Source organism: Mytilus edulis, chromosome 7, assembly GCF_963676685.1.
Source record: "Mytilus edulis chromosome 7, xbMytEdul2.2, whole genome shotgun sequence".
NCBI lineage: Eukaryota > Metazoa > Mollusca > Bivalvia > Mytilida > Mytilidae > Mytilus > Mytilus edulis.
Window position 1 is genome coordinate 3,224,816 of NC_092350.1, and position 23,475 is coordinate 3,248,290.

Genomic DNA, 23,475 nt, shown 5'->3' on the forward strand with positions numbered 1-23,475 from the left:
ACAGTTAAATTTGCAAATTTAAAACGCGAGGCTTGTCTGCGCGTTTTAGATATTTAAAATTTAACTGTCAAGAGTGGATAAGTATCGTATCACACGAGATTTGGTGGTGGAATCTGTTTCTCTAATGATTTTCTAACATTATGCAGGCAAACTTATTCCTTCTTTTCGAATGATCTGCAAAAAGATGTGTTCTTTCTATGTGACGTCATCAGGTATGGGCGCATTGTTTTCATGCCGTCACAATAGGAATTTCAGAGGAGAGCGAGAAAATTCGACGTCATAATCGGATTTTAACCAATGAAGTACTGAGATCAAACGAACCACACGTTGATTAAATTTTTTTATACAATGGGTGCAGAAAGGGATAAATTGACGACGAATTAGAGAAACCAAAGTTATTGTATTTTACAAATCACTGGACGACAGAAAAATATTATACTATGCATAGGAAACAACATTTTATCATGTGTACAGAACTACGCATTCTAAGGAATAGGCAGCATCCAAAAAGCAAACAAAAGAACTTTATCACAAAGGAATGAAAGCTATTTTCAAATTAAGGAAGACCTTTTTCAGTGGAAAGCCCATAACCTAGTAAATGTACTGTATTAAACATCTAATACGATACAATCCGACCCATCTCGTTGTATGGATCTCAAATTTGGGGTTATACACCACATAAGAAACAAAAAACATATTTACAATAAATTCAGACAAACAATTACAAGATTAAGAACATGACGACGAACTTCGTTTTCTTTTAAAACGACCTGTTTTAAAAGATACTAGATCTCAATATATGTCTTACTAATGCTCTTCAACTTTGTTCTTTATTTGGGCTTTTAAACATTTTTTGATTCGAGCGTCACTAATGACACTTTGTAAGACGAACGCGCGTCTGGCGTAAATATAAAATTTTGATCCTGGTATCTATGATTATATCAAAAAGAAGATGTGGTATTATTGCCAATGAGACAACTCTCCACAAAAGACCAAAATGACACAGACATTAACAACTATAGGTCACCGAACGGCCTTCAACAATGAGCAAAGCCCATTCCGCATAGTCAGCTATAAAAGGCCCCGATAAGACAATGTAAAACAATTCAAACGAGAAAACTAACGGCCTTATTTATGTAAAAAAAAACTGAGAACGAAAAACAAATATGTAACACATAAACAAACGACAACCACTGAATTACAGGCTCCTGACTTAGTTTATTTAATTAAATTATAAAGACCAAAAATCAAAAATGTTTCAAAATCATCATATGAAATGAAATTTGTTTGGATTTTTTCATCTGAAGATTTGTTTGTTACTTCAAACTTATCTAAATTATTGCACTCCCTTTTTTAGGAACGAACGATACTCTTAGAAAATATCAATGTAGTTTGAAAAAAATAGAAAGAAAGACATTAAATAAAATCGATGAGGAGTTGTATCCAACATTCCTATAAGTATATTTGTTGTCATTGTCTCAAAATTAAGTGAGACAACGTTTTGTCTGTGTTGAATAAATCTCAATCATGTTTTGGATAGTGTATTTTTTGGGTTGAATAAATCAGAGACATATATACACATGTGTATATATGTCTCTGAATAAATGAAATGTTTTGATTAGTTTATTTCTAAAATTTTATTTCATTGTTTCAAAATAAAGTGAGATTCTGACAACGTTTTTTTTTTTTGTGTTGATTAAATTTTAATCATTTTTGGGTAGTGTATTATCAGTTTTTGTTGAATTGTTTCAGATCAAAGGGGCCAAGCTGTTAAAAAACAATTATCTTTTGTGTTTTTCTTTTAAAATTTTCAATGTTTTACTCATACCAAGCTAAATACATGCAGTATTTATATCAAAGCAATTTGAAATAACAATCATGATTTTTTATTATTCAACTGGAATTTGATTTTAAATTGGGTTTGAACGTGTAGGGTGCGAACTTGCGAGGTGCGAAAGTGTAGGGTGCGAAAGTGTGTTGGCGCTTACGGACTTGATACCGTCTCCAATAGACCTAGGACTATAAAATTATGGTATTTCTCCGGGTCACAGTGGCTTCCAAAATAACTTTGACGATGATACCCTCCGGTGTTTAATCAATAACATGGTTTATAATCTTTAATAATTGTTTATATATTGTAACATTGATTTTTTTTTTTTTTTTTGATAAATCAAGTCACAACTAAATATATATTTCAGTCCTTTGGTCGGGTTGTCTCTTTCACACATTCACCATTCCCATTCACAATTTTACTATCAGAAAAGCCGATCCTACATCTTGCTGTTACTGTTTACCTATATTTAAGCATTGCACAAGTTCTGTGTAATATCGAACTCAGAAAAAAAAATCAAAACTGAAAGTCCGTAACTCAAATGGAAAATCAAAAGCTCAAAACACGTCAAACGAATGTAAAACAACTGTCATATTTCTGACTTTTTCTTATGTAAAATAGAATATTGTGGATAAAATCTAGTTTTATATGAGACTGATTTTTATGTTTTTTATGTTGTGCGGTAGCACTGCCGTCACAAACTAGGACGTACGGAAACTAACAGAACATAATAGTCCAATGTTAAGATGAGTATCACTCCAATTGTTTGGTGGGGCTCGTGTTGATTAGTCTTAAGTTTTCTATGGTGTGTCTTGTGTACTATTATTTGGCTGTTTTTTTTTCTTTTTTAGCCATGTCATTGTCAGAACATTTTCGAACTATGGGCTGTGACTGTCCCTCTGGTATCTTTCGCCCCTCTTTTAATTCAATATTGATCGTTGGTTTATGTTTTATGTTGTTTGGTTTGGTTTTTTTTTAGCAAATTGTATTGTATCAATTATGTCCTTAGCTTTGTTTTTAATGTTTAACACTTTCCATGTCAGCTGACTAAATCATGTTTTTCCTCCTTTTTTAAGGTCATACGATGACCTATAGTTGTTTTAACGTCCGCATTGACACTCTAATGGGTAGTTATCATAATTTCAAACTTACATCATCTCTTTTTTTTTTTAAATAGAATGCATTTTTTTTAAATGAGTACACACTATCCACAAAAGTCTCAAATGAGGTAAATGTATGCAATTGTAGGCAACCTTGCCACCTTCAACAATGAAAAATACCCATACTGTGTAGTAAGCTGTAGGTAGAAGGCTCTGACTTGAGATATGTGACACAATTCAATTGATAAAACAACAGCCTATTTCTTTACAAAATATGTTTTCCAAAAACACATGACACACGTGAACTAACGAAAACCACTGAACTAGTAAATTTCAATCTGATATAAAGTATTTGGGTAAGCATCCAGAAATAAAAGTTATTAACAGACTGACGTACTGAATAATTGACATGTCAAACACTATGTGTTCCTGCTTCTTCGTAGCTTTGGTGTTATTTAGAAGAAGAGAAGTATACAATGCAAATGTACATGGTCAAAATGGAAAAAAAAATGATGAACACAAACATAAAACTGCAGCATCATGCAAGAAGAAGAATCCTTTTGAAAATAAAAAATACAAACAAACATAGATTAACCAACCATACTAACAATAAAAATCCACAAACAAAAAGAAATTTAAGTGGAAGTAGGCGTACGATCATCAACGAAGTTAACCACAAAAAGTAGACATATATTGGGATACATTGACAAAGTATTTGTTATTTGTGGTGTTGGTCACTGTTAACCCCATATTATCTGAAGTTACAATTGAGCCTCAAGGCAAATAAAATTAAAATCTATTGATTTGACTGCATTATGAGCTGTCCCAAGAAAATTAAATCAGTGGTTGCTGTCTATCACAATTGTTTTGTATAAATCAGGTCATTTGTTTTCTCTAATGAATTATTTAAGTTTATTTGATGGCACATAGCCTTTCCAATATATAGCCTACTATACAGTGTAGGTTTCATTTAGTTGTTTTATAAGACTAAACTATGACCCATTTTTGTCACTTGTCCTATGGTTGTCTCATTGGCATAGATACCACATCAATTTGTTTTTATGTTAATGCAGAGTCCCAGGTAAATGTAAAAAGAAGGCAAAGAAGATTTCTTTTACCATATATTTGTTTTGAAAATTAAATCTCACATGTTAATAAATGAATCAAGACCTAAGGTATGCATCACTTAAGACTATAAAATGTATGTTTAACAGGATATAGTTGTGTAAATATGTATTTCTTAATTAGTAAATATGCATGCTTTCATTATTTTGTGAATGAATTATGACATTAGTTTTCTTGTTAGAATTGTCATTTTGTGGCCTTTTATAGCTGACTATGCAGTATGGGCTTGGCTCATTGCTAAAGGCCTCAAGTTGTTAATTTGAGTGGCATTTGGTCTCTTGTGGAGTGTTGTTTCATTGGCATTCATGTTCTTTATTTTCCAATAAATTTTGAGTATTCATCTTATGTACATTCACCCTATGAGGTAAAGATAGGTTTGAACCACACATCAACCCTATACATGAAAGTCTTGACAACATTTCATGCAACAACTCAAAATAGTCCTTATATTCCAAATCATGAGGAAGAGAAGAAATATTCTCAAAAGAAATAAATCTTATTTATTTTATTCTTATATATTTAGATATAAATGTAACGAAATGATATAACTGTATTGTCCCTGATGGTAGATAGTATTGCAATAATCATGATAACAAACATGGACATCACATGAACAATAATGAAAGGTAGTATTTACTATCTGACCTGGTTCCCTAAAAAAGTAATTTTCAAATGTAAACAGTAATTGTTCTGCTGCATTTAAATAAACTCATCATAATTACCAGGATTGAAATTTTGTATTTGTGCCAGATGCACATTTCATTTACAAAAGATTCATCAGTGACTCTCCAATAAAAAAAAATATGAAAAGGCCATAAAGTACAAAGTTAAAGATTTTTATCATTCAAACTGATCTTATTTGAAAACGAGTGCATGGACACCTTTTTTTTAAAACGACATTTTGTTTCATTTTGCAGGAAAATTATGTGGACCAAATTTTATAAAATTGTAAATAGTGGAATTTTTTTAATTTTGATAAATATACAGCAAAAAATTACGTTTTTTTCTCAATTCATGACAATTTGATAGATATGAGTTATTTCTTAAAAAAAAAAAAAATGCATAAATTTTTAGGATACTTATAAAATTCAGAAACTACAAATTATTTAACAAAAAACAATTTGTGCTTATCTTTTAAAACAAAAAAGTTAAGGCTTTCATTCGAAAGGGAAAATATGGCCACAAACCCGAATTTTGAGCAAATACACAAAAAAAAAATTTCAACCTCATTTAACTCAAAAAGTAGCACATGAAGGTATATTTTTTGTTACATATTTGATTTAATCAGACAAAAAATAGCCTATATGGAAATTTTCATCAAACTGTAAATACGGGATCAAAACTGTATTGTATGCCCTTAAGACACAATATATCAGATCTTGAAAATTTTTAAAATAAAACATTGAGTATCATTAAAAAAAATGCATTATGTTTTTGTGAATAGAGAAGTGAAACTTCTAACTTTTCTACTTTTGTATAGAGAAACAAAAATATATGATTAACAATTAGAAAATAAAATACACTTCATGTCAGTGTTCAAGTTTAGGTATAACCAGAATGTAACATTTCTCAAATTAAACAAGGTTGAATATTATTCTAGATATGAATTGTCTCCCTTAGATAACTTACACCAATGGTTAAAGTAAAAAAAAAGGGAATGAATAAGAGATCTCCATTCAGAAGCAGAACAATCAATTAAATATTTGGTGAAGACAAAAAATTACCTAATGAAAATAAATAATGGCTTATAATGTTAGATATATCACTAACATTTATGAAGATGAAATATTTATCTAAATACAAATTTTGATATGAAAGAATATATTCCATGGCAAATTAACATACAATTCAGCACTTTATTGTTTAAATAAAATAATGATATTTGTATATATGCAGATTTATGTGTATAAATACAAAACAAAAATATGATAAAATGTCTGAATATTTGATTAATATTTGGAATATTGATGACTTCAAATGAATCAATTTCTTGTGTCATAATCTTTTAATGATATATAAAAATAAATCAATGAATCTTAGTAGGAATGTCCCCAATAAAGGTTTGTTGTATTATCCCTTTTCCAAGTGCACTCCAAATGAAACAATTTGGACTTTGTGTGAAATTATACACCATATCCTCCTTTTTATCAGATAAATGCTAATTTTAATGGATGGAGGAGGTGATACTTGCAAAGTGATAAAATTTAACACTTTTTGTTCAATTTTCAAACTATGCTTAGTAACAATACAACATTAGTTACAATTAAATTTTCAGTTTAAAGCCTGCATTAAAAAGTATGCAAATACAAGAGAGTAAATAAAATTGACCCTTTTCCTTTTCTATTTAAGTGAAACTAGTTTCTAAAATTTCACATGTATCTTCTGAATGGTACCCAAGAAAAAGAAAGAGTGTAGATTATGTTTATTCCTTCTTAAGCAAGCAACTGTTAAAAATGAATGAAATCAAAGATTATCAAATCATCATTTTAAAAAAAATTATAGTAACATTCCTAAAGTCCTCAAATTTATTTTTTTTCAAAATTATTACAGAAAAATTATATCAATGAATAATTTTGAATGTTAGGATGTTAGTGCTGATTTAAACAGACCTGTAAAGATCATGTCAGATAGAAAGAAAATTAGAAGTGTTTCTGTGGTACAAAATAAAATCAATTTCCAAACACCTGATATGGATAGTTAACTAATTGAAAAAACATATCAATTCTCCATAACAAAGCATTGTCATTTATGTTGATACCACAGAATCTTAACTAATTTAGTTCTAAAATCACACGTGTAATTTGATGAACCGATTCCTGACTAGTTTTTTCAATTCACTTTAAATTTTCATGATAAATGGATTAATGAAAAAAACAATACAAAAATAATAAAAATGTATGTACTTATAACAAAAATCATATGATAACAAAAATATATATTTTTTTGAAAATATCAAAATAAACAAATGTACATCAATAAAATTTTCACAACCAATATAGAGTTATCTCGCATACGATACATGCACATTGAAAATCAGATCTAGAGTTATTTCCCTTGTTACATAGATTATCACAGAAGTTTTTGAGATTCTGAAAAGTATAAAGGCAACAAAAGCTAGTGTAATAAAAGACAGTACAGTTTGTGTCTACAAATAATGGTGGACTACATTTACTGGCCTTAAAAGATTATATCATACATCACTTAGTTTTTTTAATGAGTTTTATAATATTGTAAAATAGCACTTTTGAAGATTTACTGTTTGTTAAGATAAGTAATTGAAACATAAACATTCTCACTATAATGGTAAATGTGTACCATTCATACTGAATAAAAACTTAAATATATTTACTCTAATCAATCGACTGCATTCTTTCAAAAAATTCCACAATTGATGACTTTTGAATTATAGAATAATATACATTTTGTACTTCATAAGGTAGAATATACTTCATTAAGTTTTTATCATATGAAAATAGCAGGTATTTCATTTAAGAACAAGATTTACTGAAAATTTAAAAAAAATAACCGTCAGTTTTGATAAATTGATTATGCTTATTAATATTCAGATCATAATTTTTTTCTCTAACATTTATTACTTTGCATCAAAACATAATATAAATACAGCTGAACTATAACTATGACAGAATAAATTTTTTGATAGGATTTTTATTATTAATCTGGAATCCTGATAATTTAGGTCTTGTGTTAATTTCATTTGGCATAACTGAATAAGTAATTATTTTCAATCTTGTTTTGTTTTATCTCTCTCTCTACGAAATGAAATTGAGAGAGAAACTAAATAATTTAACTTCCTTCTTCTTTAAATAATCAAAATATTTAATTTTTATTATCCTCTTTTAAACAATAAATCATACATTAATTTTATAAATTTATACAATTTTAACCTTTTAAACAGACTTCAAAAATTATTACAGGTATTTTTTATTTCAAGAGTAATCTAAAGGAAACATTTTATGGTGATAAAGTATTTAATATGATTTGATAGTATTTTGGATTCCAATACAAACTTTCAAGGAAATATTTTTAAAAATCAATAAATTAGACCTATTTTGCATAGTATTTGTAATTCTGTACATGATCATTTTGACTAATTATGAGATATGTTATGATTTGCTACCTAGATGTAGGAGAAAACAATAAAATAAAAGGGTTCAGAATTTTTGAACATAAGATCATTCATTATTAACTATTTTAAAACAGTTATCTAACTTAAAAGCAAGATTTATTTTGATTTTTTTTCCTACCTATATCAAATGTTTTTGGCAAGGTTAAAATGCAAATTGGAACATTTTGGTTATTTTGAATGTCTAATAAAACTCAAACGATTCTTAAAATTTGTAAGAAAATCTGTACAACTTCTTCAGTTAAGAAAAATGTCAATACTAACAATATTCAGTCTTTTTTTAACCATAAGAGACCTCAGGGGCTATATTGGACACTGTATTACCTGGGAATCTGACAGCTTTGAACCCTGAAAGACTTAAGGGACCTGCCTACTGGACCCTGAGATACCTGGGAAAGTCTGTTAACTAAACCCTGAAAGACCTGTGAATCCACCTTTAATGGACCCTGAGTAACCTTGGAAAGTGCCTGTACTGAACCTTGAGAATAATTTCAACTCACAGACAATGTATTACTGAAAGAAGTTCTAAAACTGGTCATGTGGAGTTTTGCATAGGCCAAGATGTCTGGAACAAAGCTATCAAGGTTTTAACATTGACCTTCAAACCTACTTAAATGACAGAGCACTGGGAAAAGTCAGAAATTGTTCAGACAGCTAAAACTAACATTACCATTTCAACAATAAAATATTACAAAAATAAACAAATATATATAACTATAAATCACAACCATGAACATATAAAGTCAACATTCTCAGCACCGTAGACTTGCAGAATTTACATGTTAAATTCTTAATTCGTGTCACAACTCTTCCTCGGAATACAACTACTTCTTGATGTTCTTGGTCTGTTCCAACACAGTAGGTCAAGGCCATTTACTGATATTTTTCCTGTATTTAGTAATCGTCTTTTATCATCGATCAGCACTATTGTCACTTATCACAGAACTGAAAAAGAGAAATACAACAATACAGGAAACACAGAAATTTAAGCTTTCTTATTCTATTGTATACTGGAAATTCACTCTGAAAAAAAACCCCAAATCTTTATTTAAAACAATGAAGTATTTCCCTTGTTTGGAAGTATACTGGTAAAAACTTGACTGCAGTCCAGAGCAATGGTGGTGGATGTACATAGAAAACTAAGTTGTTAAACTGTTTTTAATGTGTAATTTTTGGGTCTTTTATAGCTTAATGTAAGCCAATGATACCTGTTGAAGGTTGCACTTAGACCTATAATTGTAAACTTTTTACTCATTGTGACTTGGATGGAAAGTTGTTTCATTTGATCTTATACCACATCTTCTTATTTATATTGAAATGGTTGTGACAGAAACAGGTTTCAATAAACAAGACTGAAGTATATCATTTCTTCTCAGTGCCAAAAGTGATTCAATTTAAAACTAAAAGTGCTTCTCCTTTAAATGTTTTGGTAATTTGTGTCATTGGGTTGTTGTCTAATTGGCGTTTAGCCTGCACCTCTTATTTGATTAAAATATTTACTACAGATATCATTTTAAAGAAGTTGTAAAATGAGTTAAAGGGTGCCATTATTTAAAGCAACCACTTAAAGTGGCTAATAACAGACTACCCTTTCTTCATATCCTGGATTTTTAATGATGTTCAATAGACAGATTCACATTTATACTTTTATCTGCCTAAAATAAACTAGAGTAAGTTTTTTTACTGACTTTATTATGAATTTGTCTGTATTTATAATTTTGTACTTTAAATTCCTCACAAAGAATAAAGAAGTCATTTACACCGACAACCACATACTTTATCTTAAAATGTTCTTAATCCCAAATCTTTTGTTGTATAAATACCAGTCCCACATATATTATAACAGTTAAATAAAAGCACTTATTATTTTAAACTTCTTAACATGTATCATCATTATCAATTCTCACGGCACAATTTTGTCACAACACAAAACTAATTGAATTGCCAAAATAGTTAAAAAAAAACCAAACATTTGGTCAAAATTAAGACTAATTTCTACATAAGGTTAAAATTAGGTTAAAATACAACTAATCTATTGAACTGGTTACCTTTTACTTTTCTTGTTAATTTTTCATACTCTCTACATTCTCTAGGTGCCCTTTTTATAAAATTTTGCGCACTCCAAATGCCCTTTTTCAATTAAATTAGTATGCCTTTTTTGTGGGAAACACTTAAAGAGTACCGTTATGTAAATGTTCTTTACCCTCAAAAGCTGTGCTTTAGTTTAGATACAACTCTGCATTACATTTGTCATAATCTTTACATCAAGCATTTGTACTCTCGGTATTGACCAATACAATGCTTACCCATGTTACAATGAGCCTAGGAATATGACACATGGAAAGATTAATTCAAGTCTTAAAACCTTAAAAGATATCCAGGTTTGCAATATTATCATCTGTACAATTAATGCTTATCCTTTAGTTTGATTGTTGGTGCAATGCTGAATGCCTCTAATGTTTTAACTTTCCATGTCTTAATTTGTGTTGCTTTGATATTTCTCCAATACACCTTATCGCTAATCCCGGCTGACCCGGCAGCTTGAACTTTTGACGCATACAACAATCACTTTTCCATTGTGGAGTCAGATATTTTGTTTTGTGATGTCAAAAATTTACGGGAACCTGTGTGATATCTAGTAATGGCGGACAAATAGCGATAAGGTGTATTTACCCCAAATCTCAACATTAACAAGTAGTAACAAAAAGCGTAACCTAACTAACCCAAAACATAACAAGTGTCATCAAAGATAAAAACCTTACCTATTATCTGAGGCAGCACTTTTGGTAAATCCTGGTGTGTAGACAGTTGTTACAGATATCTTAGACTTATATCCATAATTATCATTTGTGTCACCATTAACATTGTTCTTGGAAGCACTTAATGAAGCATCAGTTCGTTGTGGAGACAGTCCGGCTGAACTGTCCGATTCATCAGCTGAGTAAAAAGATGTCTTTTTAGAAGTACTAGCACCACTGTCTCCTTGAGAATTAGATTTAACGATTTGTTTCTTAGGTCCACTCCAATTGTTATAAACCTGATTACGCTTAGAATCATCTTGTTGTTTGTTTGGATAAGACAGTAGACTTGTTTGTGGCCAGTTTAGTCCTCCTTGTAACATGTAAGCATTTAATTGCTGAGGCGTTGATGTAGGTGTTGAGTTCTGAACACCCATCATTCGCATGTATTCACTCAGATCATAAGACATGTTTGGCACATTGTTATTATACATAGGACCTCCAAACCCTGATGGAGCTCCATAAGGTAAACCATACCCAGGTTGCTGAGCAAAGAACTGAGAGAATTCCACTGGGTTAAAGCCTTGTTGGAATCCATTAGGTGGAGGCAGAGGTGGCGCTGACAGCATCCCATACTGTTGTTGTTGTTGTAATAACTGCTGATGATACTGAGCCTGCATTTCTAATCTCTGCAAGCGTTCACGAGCTTCTAACTCACGAGTACGTTTAATATCAATATCAGCCTCCATTTCCCTGCGCCTTTCATCCTCTCTTTTTTTCTCCTTTTCTGTTGCATCCATGGTGATTTGTTCACTGATATGTTCTCTCTCTTTTCTACGAACAGTATTATCGAAAGTAAACTTCTTTTTCTTATTTTTAAGTTTTGGTGCATGATTATCGAATTCTCCAGGTCTCTGTTCACCTGGTTGTACTTTATCATACTCCGGTAAAACAACAATTTGTCCACTCTTACTAACGTATGCCACACCAGCACGTTTCAAATATTTCTGATCACTACCATCCTCATTATCAGTATCTTCGTTACTTTCAATGTGGCCGTTTGATTCAAACATGACATTGTTATTGACAATTCTCTCTTCATCTGAGCTTTCACTACTCAGAGACACATGATCTTGGTAACCATTAGGTACCATGTATTTAAAGGCACGATTTGACAACTGTCCATCACTTAGATTTGGTCGACTTTCTACCGGAGTGCCGGAGAATGATGGCGTAGATGAGGATGATGATAAAGTCCAGTTCATTGGTTGTTCATTAACATTATCTAAGTCCTCAGATTTATTTTTCTTCAATACCTTCCCAGAAGCTTTACTTATAGAACCAAATGCATTTAACACACTTTTGTGAACAGAGTTTTTGAATTTTTTAATGCTGCCATGTTTTTTCTTTTCATCGTTTTCGATGCTTTTCTTGAACTTTCTCTCCTTTCCTTTTTGTTTCTTTCCTTTATAATTAATTTCGTTAACTTTTGCTGGAAATACTGATGATTTGAAGCCATTAGACTTTCCAAGGCTTGATGTCAATACCTCACTGTCAGATATATTGTCATCAGAATCTAAATCTACTTCTGGAGTCCAGTCTTTTGATGCATAAATAGAATTACGGTAACTATCCTTCTGAGAACCGATGCCACCCCCAGGGGTCATCTGTCGGGGATGATGTATAATTTCACCCTTTTGTTCTACCATATTGCCGTTTGTTAAGACTGGAAGACTAGGCTTTTCACCTTTATTGGTGGTAAAAACTTCTTTTGGAGATTCAACTTGAACATTTGTTTCTTGTACACTAGTCTCTCTCTTTTTAGTATCCTCTTTTTTATATTCCTCATTCTGTTTACGAATGCTATCAGTTCGTTTCACAGTAACCTGATCTGTATAAAACACGATATTAGCTTCACTTTTTTCTTTTTCCTCTGCCTGAGCAGCTTTTAATTTTTCATCAATAGTTGGCCCAGTCTTTGCCCTATGATCACGCTCATAAGCAGCTTTTGCAAGTTGCTCCCGAAATGCCTGTGCTGGATCCATAGGTTTTTCTTTGACTGGTGTGGCATGTTTAACAATTTTAGTGGCCTTTGATTGTGCTGCTAGTTTTATATCATGTTGCAAAAGACTGTTAAGTCGACGAATTGCGCCATTCTGATCTTCACTGTTACTTGATGACTGCACACTATTTGCAGTGCTTGTTTCAGATGTAACAGAATTTTGACGCTCAAATGAAGATGATGATGATCTATTGGGTTTCAGTGCCACTGGTGGTGGTGTTTTTACGGGTAAATCTTGATTGTTATAATTTTTTGCACTTTCCAATGTGTTTGAAGTAGCATCAAAAATCAATTTCTCTTCAACTCTATTGTCTATATCACCATTAATTGGTGGTGTTGAAGTCATGACTGGTTCTGAGTTTTGTCGCCTCATGGCACGATTTTCTGCAGCCTTCTGAATTTGTGATAAAAATTTATTCTGTTCAGTTTGTAAGGCTGGCTTGTTGAAGCTATCTTGACGAACTGGTGGACTACGAACTTTTATAAAGTCACTAGCACTATTGGCCCTTGGTAGTTCTACCATTGATTTGTTTAATCTTTGATTAGTATTGCGTAATATCCCTGATCCCGGAGGTGGTGGGGGTGGCGGTGCGTTAGGCGGTGGAGGTGATGTAGCAGGAGCATATGACTTTCTGCTACCACTAGCAGAACTTGACGATCTATTAATAGAAACATTTTTCCTTGGTTGAGCATCATCATAATCTGCAGGTGGCTCCCTGTCCACTGAATATGATTTTAATATAGGTGGTGGCTTATTAGGTCTGGCAGGTGGTGTATGCATATTACTGCCTCTCGGTGTACTTGGGGCTGATTTAGATCCTGGTGCAGCTCTGGGTGTATTTGGGGCTGATTTAGACCCTGGAGGAGGAGGTGGTTGATTTGGAGGTGGTGGAGCTCGACTTTTCTTCTTACTGACAGCTGATCCAGCACTATGATAACTTTTGGCTGATCTAGTAGATGGCGCTCTTTCAAAGTTTGATTGTTTATCTTCTGCGTATGCTGATAGATCTTCAATCTTCCTCCCTGTTTTTCTTTCTAATTCAGCCAGAGTTTGATTACGTCGATATTCAGCTAACTGAGCATAAGTTAGGTTTTCTGAGTAAGGCATATCAAAGGAACTTTTAGCAGGAAGAGTTACCTTCCTTGGTCGATCATCATTATATTTAGGTTCATCGGGATGTTCTATAATCGTATTCTCTTTAGAGTAAAGAACAGATGAAGCAGAGAGTTGTCTGCGATGACCTTTGACATTAGTATTGTTATTACCACCACCACCATTAGTGTACATTGATACAGGTCGACGGTTCAAATCTCCATTTCTGTTGTCATTGGGTATATGTCCATTTGACCTTGGAGATAAGTTCCCATTTACATCCTGACTATTTATACCGTGTTTTGAACCATCATGAACCACTTCCCCATTAGTAATATTTCCATTATCATCTTCTAAACTTTCCGAACGGAAGATTTCTTTATATTCTGGATGAAAATCACTTAATTCCTGAGACACTGGTCTTAATAATGATTTGGCAGAGGAAGGAAGCACTATCGGCAATACTTTATTTTCAGGATTAACATAACTTGGTCCCTGTGGCCCTAACTGACTGAGTCCACGAGCACTTGGTTGTGCACTGGGTCTAGCTGGTGGACCTTTTGGTGTTGTTGGTATAGAACGAGAGCTTTGGTTCTGTCCCATAGTGTCTCAGCTCTCTAGTGACCTATAAAATATATAGAGTAAATCTAAAATTACAAATTTAATTTTAGTCTAATCAATTTTATAACAATGATTAGAAGGTGTTTCATATAATGTAACAAAAGCATAATGTATACAATGTACTCTATTGTAGACTACATACAACTTCAACATGACAGGTTAAAACACAGATTTTGTGAATTGGGTCCATTGCTATAAATGTTTACTATATAACCTTAACTAAAACCCTGCAAAGTTTGATGCTTAACCACAATATGAACAAATGTTTCAGAAATTGACTGGACTACTCAAGTTCAATTTATAAATAACAAGTAACCTAGCTTAGACCAATGATCAACACATCTTTAGACAGTCAAAAGAAGTACTTTTTTTTTTAAATTTGACTTATTAATTCAACCAAGTAAGTAAATTTAATAACAGGCAAAAACCTCTTTTAAATGCATTGTATTTTTACATAAACATCAAAACTATAATCGTTTGTTAAAGATGTCAATTCTGGAGAAAACTTCATATTTTCTCAACATGCCATAAAATGACAAATGTCTATATTTTATAATCTATCACGTTTCTTAAACATTCCTTCTATTGTAGCAAACTAAATGTTGAAATAAGCAATAGAAAGAGAGCTACACCCTGTTAATACTATACAACAATACAAGTATACATTAGTAATATAAAGACTTATCCAGGGTAAATGTCCAACTTATTATTTATTTTTAATTTAAATACATCTATTATTAGTTGTAGGACAAGTTTATTTTAATATCTGTTTATGAAATTTCTCATTTTAATCCATAAATAATAAAAGGGTGCAGCTACCGGCCTGGGATGAAATTGAAAACAAAAGTAATTGTGAAAAATAAACATAGCTTATACATTTGTAATTCAGTGGTAAGGGTTGGTTGTTGTCTATTGTATTTTGTTTCTTGTTTTTAGTTGAATGTTGTCTGTTGTATTTTCCTTTTTGTTTAATGATATATTATATATCAGGATGTTTCTTTTCGTGTCTGAATTGTTTTTATATTTGTGAAAATGATGTCAAAATGTTTTGGCCTTTTGATAATCTAACTCTAGTTTTTGTGTTTTGCTCATTGTTAAAGGTAAAGTGACCTATAGTTGTTTACATCCACATCATTACGTCTCTTTAACACTTAGACGACAAGTACCTATGGTATAGAGACAACCTAAGTTACTATAGTCATGTCCAATTTCCATTACTTGAAGAGGAAAATCAACAATGTTGGAAGTCTATTCCCTGAGTTACAAATCTTTGACATAACATAAGATAAACAAACTGAGTAGTAATTCAGGAGCTGTTATCATATTGACCACAATTGTAGTGAAATATAACAAATAAACATCTTTTAATTAATTGTTATTACAATGTTGACCTCAATGTGTCAATAGGTAGTCACAAAACAAATATAAAACCTTTCAATTTATTGTCACTTAAAACAGAAATTCATATTAAATATTCAAATCAACAATAAATATGATTTCTGAATACAAGATATGAGGCAATAACAAATATATAATTCTATAAATAATACTTAATTTGGAACGCTGATGTTTGCTATCAAACTATAAAAGATACCTAACTGAAACTGATAGAGATCATATATGAACATGTCTTAAATCTCTTTTCCTTCATTTTTTATTGATTCATTAAAAGCACTATTTATTTGAAAAATCTACAAAAAAATATTTAAAAAGGCTAAATTATGACAAGTGAAGTTTGAAGTTGACTCATAACACATAAACCCTATATATGTCACTACCATAACTTTACTGTGTGGTAAACATTTCATAATCTTGACATGTCAAGGAAATAGTCATTCTGGAGTGAAAAGTTGTAAATAAATTTACATAAAAATTAATTATAGTAACAAGAGTGCACACGCTGAAATGTCTCGCCTTCTTTACTAATCATTGATATTATGTTGATAGTCCGAAGTATAAAGCTTAAAGCTTTATTACAACTGTCTCATAAACTTAACATTAACCAAGATAACTAAACAAAGACCAATGAACCTTGAAAAAGAGGTTCAGGTCAGATGAACCATGCCAGGCAGACAGGTACAGCTAACAATGCTTCTATACAACATATATAGTTGACACATTACTTATAGTTTAAGAAAAATAGACCAAAACACAAAAACTTAACACTGTGCAATGAACCGTGAAAATGAGGTCACGGTTAAATAAAACCTGCTTGACTGACATAAAGATCATAAAATATTTCCATACACCAAATATAGTTGACCTATGGCATATAGCATTAGATAAAAAGACCAAAACTCAGAAACTTAACTTTGACCACTGAACCATGAAAATGAGGTCAAGGTCACATGACATCTGCCCCCTAGACATGTACACTTAACAATCATTCCATACAACAAATATAGTAGACCTATTGCATATGGTATGAGAAAAACAGAACAAAACACAAAAATTTAACTATAACCACTGAACCATGAAAATAAGGTCAAGGTCAGATGACACCTGCCAGTTGGACATGTACACCTTACAGTCCTTCCATACACCGAATATACTAGCCCTATTGCTTATAGTATCTGAGATATGGACTTGACCACCAAAACTTAACCTTGTTCACTGATCCATGAAATGAGGTCGAGGTCAAGTGAAAACTGTCTGACAGACACGAGGACCTTGCAAGGTACGCACATATCAAATATAGTTATCCTATTACTTATAATAAGAGAGAATTCAACATTACAAAAAATTTGAACTTTTTTTTCAAGTGGTCACTGAACCATGAAAATGAGGTCAAGGACATTGGACATGTGACTGACGGAAACTTCGTAACATGAAGCATCTATATACAAAGTATGAAGCATCCAGGTCTTCCACCTTCTAAAATATAAAGCTTTTAAGAAGTGAGCTAACGCTGCCGCTGTAGCCGCCGCCGCCGGATCACTATCCCTATGTCGAGCTTTCTGCAACAAAAGTTGCAGGCTCGACAAAAACCCAGCAATAATTGTTTAACAAACAATCTAAGCAATGAAATAACTTGTATAAAAGATGTAGGATAAATCTAAGAAGACAGCTGGCTGCAACCCAAAAATGCAGAAGAAACACAAAGTTACAAATAAAGGTCATCAAAGGAGAGGGGAAAGATACCAAAAGGAATTTAAACTAGTATGTCAAAAAAATACAAACTGACAATGTCAGGGCAAAAAATGTTAAATGAAAAGGATCAATAGACAAACTGTACATAAAATACTACATAGAAAACTTTCAACTGAGCGTCAGGAACCCCATAAAAAAAAAGGTTTAACATTTATAAGCACAGTACTAAATGCCAAAAACAAATTCAGTAAGTTCAAACTGTACATGCTCTTTATAAGTCTCTTTCTACAGTCACACTTCAAAACCTTCTACACAGTCACACTCCAAAACCAAGTTAAATATGAAACAAGAGATGCATGTGCCGAGAGTTAAGATAAACAAATGAATAAATGGGTACTGATTCTACTGAGATGCCTCACTCAAAGATAGAGAACTGTAACAAAATTGTGCAAAGGGAAGTAACTTTCTCAGAAAAAGATAAAAGGCAAATCTTCTGTATTCACAATTGCATTCCAACACCAATTATCTAGACTGCTTCAATTTGACATCATTACTTTTGTTGAAGTAAATACATTGACCTCTTCAAATATTACATGTTGTATTAGCTAGGCTAGCTGTTTTACTAATGTAAAATATCCAACAATATATTGCATGTTATTGATATCTATGACTTGATTAAGGGAAATAATCACTAAGCAGGGAATATAAAGTTTCCAATATAAAACATAAAACTGCCCTCATTATACATATATCAAATCCAATATTAATTTTTCTGACAGTTTATATCGGTCATCACCGTTAACTACAATACTTGTTATCTGAGATTTATGGGAGGACATTGTGATTGTGGTTTGTTGGTTTGATTAAAAATTTTAATACCCCACCTACAGGAAGGTTACTGACCGCTGTCCCCTCAATCACTGGTTTCAGGTTACTGAGCTTCATTATGGAATTAACAGTTCAATAGAAATGACTTTCACCAGTGTAGGAGTTATACATAAAGAATGTCAATCCCTATTAAGGATGAATCAAGCAAATATAAAAAAGAAGATGTGGTAGGATATTGACAATGAGACAACTCTCCAAAACAAAAGTCCATTTCTTAATATGTGGCACCCAAATTATAATTATTCTGGTAAAATGATAATAATTAATGTTTTACAAAGAGAACTAAAAAGATTGATACTTTAATTATCGTCCAAATTTAATAAAATAATTCAAATTAATAACTTACTTGCTTATTTGCCTTTATCATTATAACTTCAATATTACTTAAATCACCCAGTGAATCATATCTTAAATAAAATATTATAATTTAGTTACTATAAGAAAATATGCATATTAAATGGTGTAAGGAACACTCAAATATTGTTAGCTATTCATGTATTATAAAAGTTGGCTGCAAACTTGACTTTATATTAGGTTGTTGTCCCATTAACACATTCCCTGTTTCTATTCCCTATTCTATGTAAGTATACTGACCATTGAAACATTACAAACATTAAAATCCACAGTTCATCTATAGAATTGTCACTACTAAGTTTACCTATCCAAGTATATTAGCTAAACTAGGTAAGGCCCAATATCTAAATTCAATTACAGAAGTATAGACTGAGCCTTATCATTCAGTAAACAAACATACTCCTTCCTTAACTCATTAAGTGTTAACATAATTGATAAATAAAGTTAACCAAAGAAAGTAAACAAATCACCTTCCTATATACATAATAAATAACTGAAAACTTGATCAGCTTATAGATTAAAAGTTCAAACCCAGGTAGTGAGAACCACAAGATGTAACCGATTTACTTTAAATAATGAGAATTTGTCAACATAATATTTCTTTATTTAAAAATGTAATGCAGTGTGAAATGTATTAGCGTAAAGAAATTAACATTCTTTGACATTACGCCTGACCCAGGTCAGAGGTGCTGGTTGTTCCGTAAGCGATACACTCACACGGTCTGATACGAACTTTAGTGAACTTAAATATTCCTAATCAGGTTAACGAAATAAAAATTGGAATAATCTGTCAAAATAGAATTTATCAAATGATTTATTTTATTATAATATTTTGATTAACCCATAAAAACAAGTTTGTGGTATTTAAAACTTTGAAAAAGCTTAAGTTTAAAAATGTTTTAATCCCTCCTATGGCTTGAGGAGTAAAAGTAGCTAAAATATCATAATTTAAGTTTTTTTTTAATATTAAAGGGTTAAATCATACATGCAGATATCTATATAAAGATAAACTTCATGGAATTTGGTATTATTGCCATTTAGACAACTATCTACCAAAAATAAAACGAAGTAGATGTGAGCAAAAATAGGCAATTTCAGCATTGTATGACAGACATTTTGTGTTTAAATGACTGATTATGCTATTTTATGACATGCCTTGGCAAGAATATATATAGTAAATGTTGTCTATTTTTTATTTGTAAAATTGATTTATTTGTGAATGTTCTCAAACGAATGGAAATCAATTCGATCATAACAGAAAAAGAAATCAGTTTTTCCCTAATTTCCATCAGTCCTTTACATACCTTTTTTTGAAAATGAAAGTAGCCATTCTATTATTTTACAATTTGACAAATGTGTTTCCTAATCTGTCAGCCAGGGTAGATCTACTTCAGAAAATCGATCAGATATTTCTCTATTTTCCTGGTTTAGAAGTATTCAATTTATATAAATATTGACCAAATTAAATTTACAGTGACAGATTACACTTCAGTAAACGTTGTCATTTAAATTTTCACAAGTTCTTAAAAGAAAATATTATCTTTTCTAGACATTTATTTAAACAGCAAATATTGAAATCTTTGATTATTAAATTTATGTCTGGTCATTCAAATTTTGTTTTGATATTAATTAATTTTCTTTTATAGGAAGATTGTCATGTTTGCAGGTACTAGGGAATTTATATTCACAAAATACTTTTATGGTTTTACCTAAAATGGAGTATCTTCAATTAAGAATGACTTCAAATGAGACTAAACCATAGATATTTGTATTTCACTGTTAAGCTCAAGAGGAAATATATTTTTGGTTCTAGGATTTCTGACTTCAATTTGTTCTAACAGTTGACCTAATAACATTTGGAAAATAGTGATCATGTATAATGTTTTTTGGCATATGCTAAGAATTATGTAAAATATGATGTCAAATATCACTTGTAACAGCTTTATGTCTCTGCCATTTAAAAAAGATATTTTTGTGATCAATACAACTTGATCTAATGACAGACACAATATATCAATAATGATTTTGTATTCAGTTTTGATGAGGTCTAATTTCAATCTGAAATCAGTAAAAATACAAATTTCTGTCACTTGAAATAAAGTGATCAATCTCTTATTACATGCATTAAAGAAATAAAAATATCAAATATCAAATATAATTATTGTATTCTTTATACAAGGGAGATAATCCCTTTATGCATTTAAGCAACTCAACTTGAAATAAATCATATATGAGATGGTGTACAGACACAATGTTAAAGCAGGGGCTCCTGAGAAATATTAATTAGAGGATCTTATTTGACACAATATGCTTCAATAATAATAATGCATGTGTTTTAATATCAACAAAAACACTCTGAACTTCATACCAATGATAGACAAAACATCAATGGTACAGACACAACCAAATACAATGTACATGTACTACAAAAAAATAAATTCCTTTTAAAATTATTGATTGATAGATTGTTTGTGTTCCATGCCACTTTCAGCACTCTTAATCAGCTATATATCATACAGGCATTTTTATTGGTGGAGGAAGACAGAGCCACTTTCAGCACTTAATCAGCTATATATCATACAGGCATTCTCATTGGTGGAGGAAGACAGAGTATCATCAGATATATCCTAATGTAACAATGTACTGTTTTCGTGCTTTAACTTAACATTCTTGAGAAAAAAAATACAGATATGGGTTCTCATGCAGTCATAAAACTTTACTCAGTTCACAATTTGTGCACCAAACACTAAATCCAGTGTCTTGATTGGTTGATTTCTAAGTCTGTGTATGTTAATCGTACTTCAATTTTTAATGACTGTAAGTAGATATAAGAAGATGTGGTATGAGTGTCAATGAGACAACTCTCCACAAGTCATAATTTGTAAAAGTAAATCATTATAGGTCAAAGTACAGTCTTCAACACTGAGCAAGTTGGCTCACAGCAAACCTGAAAGGCCTGGTTTGGATTCAATAATAATAAAATGCAGTATGAATCCCTTTTTATTTATTTTTAATGTGACCTCATTGGGTTAGATTCAACAGATACTTAGACTATTCAGCCATCTAAACCCCTTATTTACCTTCAAGGCAGTGACCTAGTTATACTGTAGACTTAATGTCAAAACTCCATAGACATCAAACCAGCAATGTTGTACAAAAAGTTAAATCAGTTTCTCAAAATATATTCTCCTGAGCAATGTTCCATGTTGTTAACTTTGAAAGAAAACAAAAATCTAAATATAAAATAAAAATAAAAAAATTGTATACCATTTTCTGAATTTATGCTCTTAAGCGATGTTCATGTTGTTCAAATTGAAAGAAAGCGAAAATCTAAATATAACACATACAAAAATCCATTGTATACCATTTTCCTAATTTAAAAAAAGTAATTATATATATTATAGAAACTTACAGTATAAGAGATAGATTATCAACGCTCTATAATTCATGCTTAAACACAGATAATTTAAAATCACAGTTTGAAATATCAGTCTGTCTTTTTTATTTTTCCAATACAATTGATGGACCTCCTACTCACGTATTATCACACTATGATGTGTATAATACCCCGTACATAATCAGCACTTCAACAAATCATTCAGTTTACCACAACCTATTAAACAGGAGATTTCAATATTCACCAACTATACAGTCTGTTCTGATCTCTTATTGATTAACGATTTTATTAACAAAGTTATTGATACCATCAAAACAGGTTTATATCCGAAGTAGCATCTAAAAGAACCTTAATAAACTTATCTGATCGTTGACGCTGAAAGGTGCGATAAAAGTCATTATAAGACACTTTTTTATCGTCTTATTAAAGATTTTGTCAATGTCTTCTATAGTTGATTGACTGGAATCACATGGAAATCAAAGGACTGAGAATAAGAGTAACCAGACAAACTCTGTTCAAGGTCAGGCAAACTGTCCAAGGTCAATAAGTGTGTATGACTTTAAACAAGCTCTGGACCTTAAGATGTATTATGAAAAAAATGACTTGTGAACCAATCTAAAAGACCAGTCATACAAAATTTAATAAATGACTATAAGAACTTAGTGGGTGAAATGCATATGACTTAAAAGACACAAAATCTGTTTAGGACTTAAAAGCTCCTTGTCAGCCTTATAACTTTATAAGCAATGGCTTGAAAAAACACTGAAAATTAATGACTTGAGAGTTACAAAGTTTAATTATATTCTCTCAGTAAGTCAGTATGTAATATGACTTACTTAATATCTAGTCAGTGCAATGACTTACAAGTGGGATACCTAGTAATTTGGAATAATTAAAAACAGTAAACAGTGTAATAAGCAAGAGAATGTTCCTTCATCCATGCATATCTTGGATGTGCAGGATGAAGGTCATTCTTAGAATATGAGCCTGAGGCTCGAAAGAAATTAATTAATTCATTACTTGAGCCTGAAG

General features: G+C 31.3%; 1 protein-coding gene across 3 annotated transcripts in view; it reads right to left on the bottom strand.

The window, feature by feature from the left end:
• Nucleotides 1-6,580: 6,580 nt before the first annotated feature.
• The window catches only part of LOC139529745 (uncharacterized protein DDB_G0284459-like), a 58,778-nt gene continuing 41,883 nt past the window's right edge, over nt 6,581-23,475 (bottom strand). For 2 of the 3 annotated variants that reach the window (XM_071325618.1, XM_071325617.1), the window contains 2 exons: nt 10,963-14,718; nt 6,581-9,145 (listed from right to left, as the gene is read on the bottom strand). In XM_071325618.1, coding sequence (XP_071181719.1) covers nt 9,112-9,145; nt 10,963-14,696 — 3,768 coding nt within the window. In that variant the 5' untranslated portion in view covers nt 14,697-14,718 and the 3' untranslated portion in view covers nt 6,581-9,111. Of the gene's footprint in view, nt 9,146-10,962; nt 14,719-19,286; nt 19,497-23,475 lie in introns of those variants that run through there. The other variant, XM_071325619.1, reaches the window with a different exon arrangement.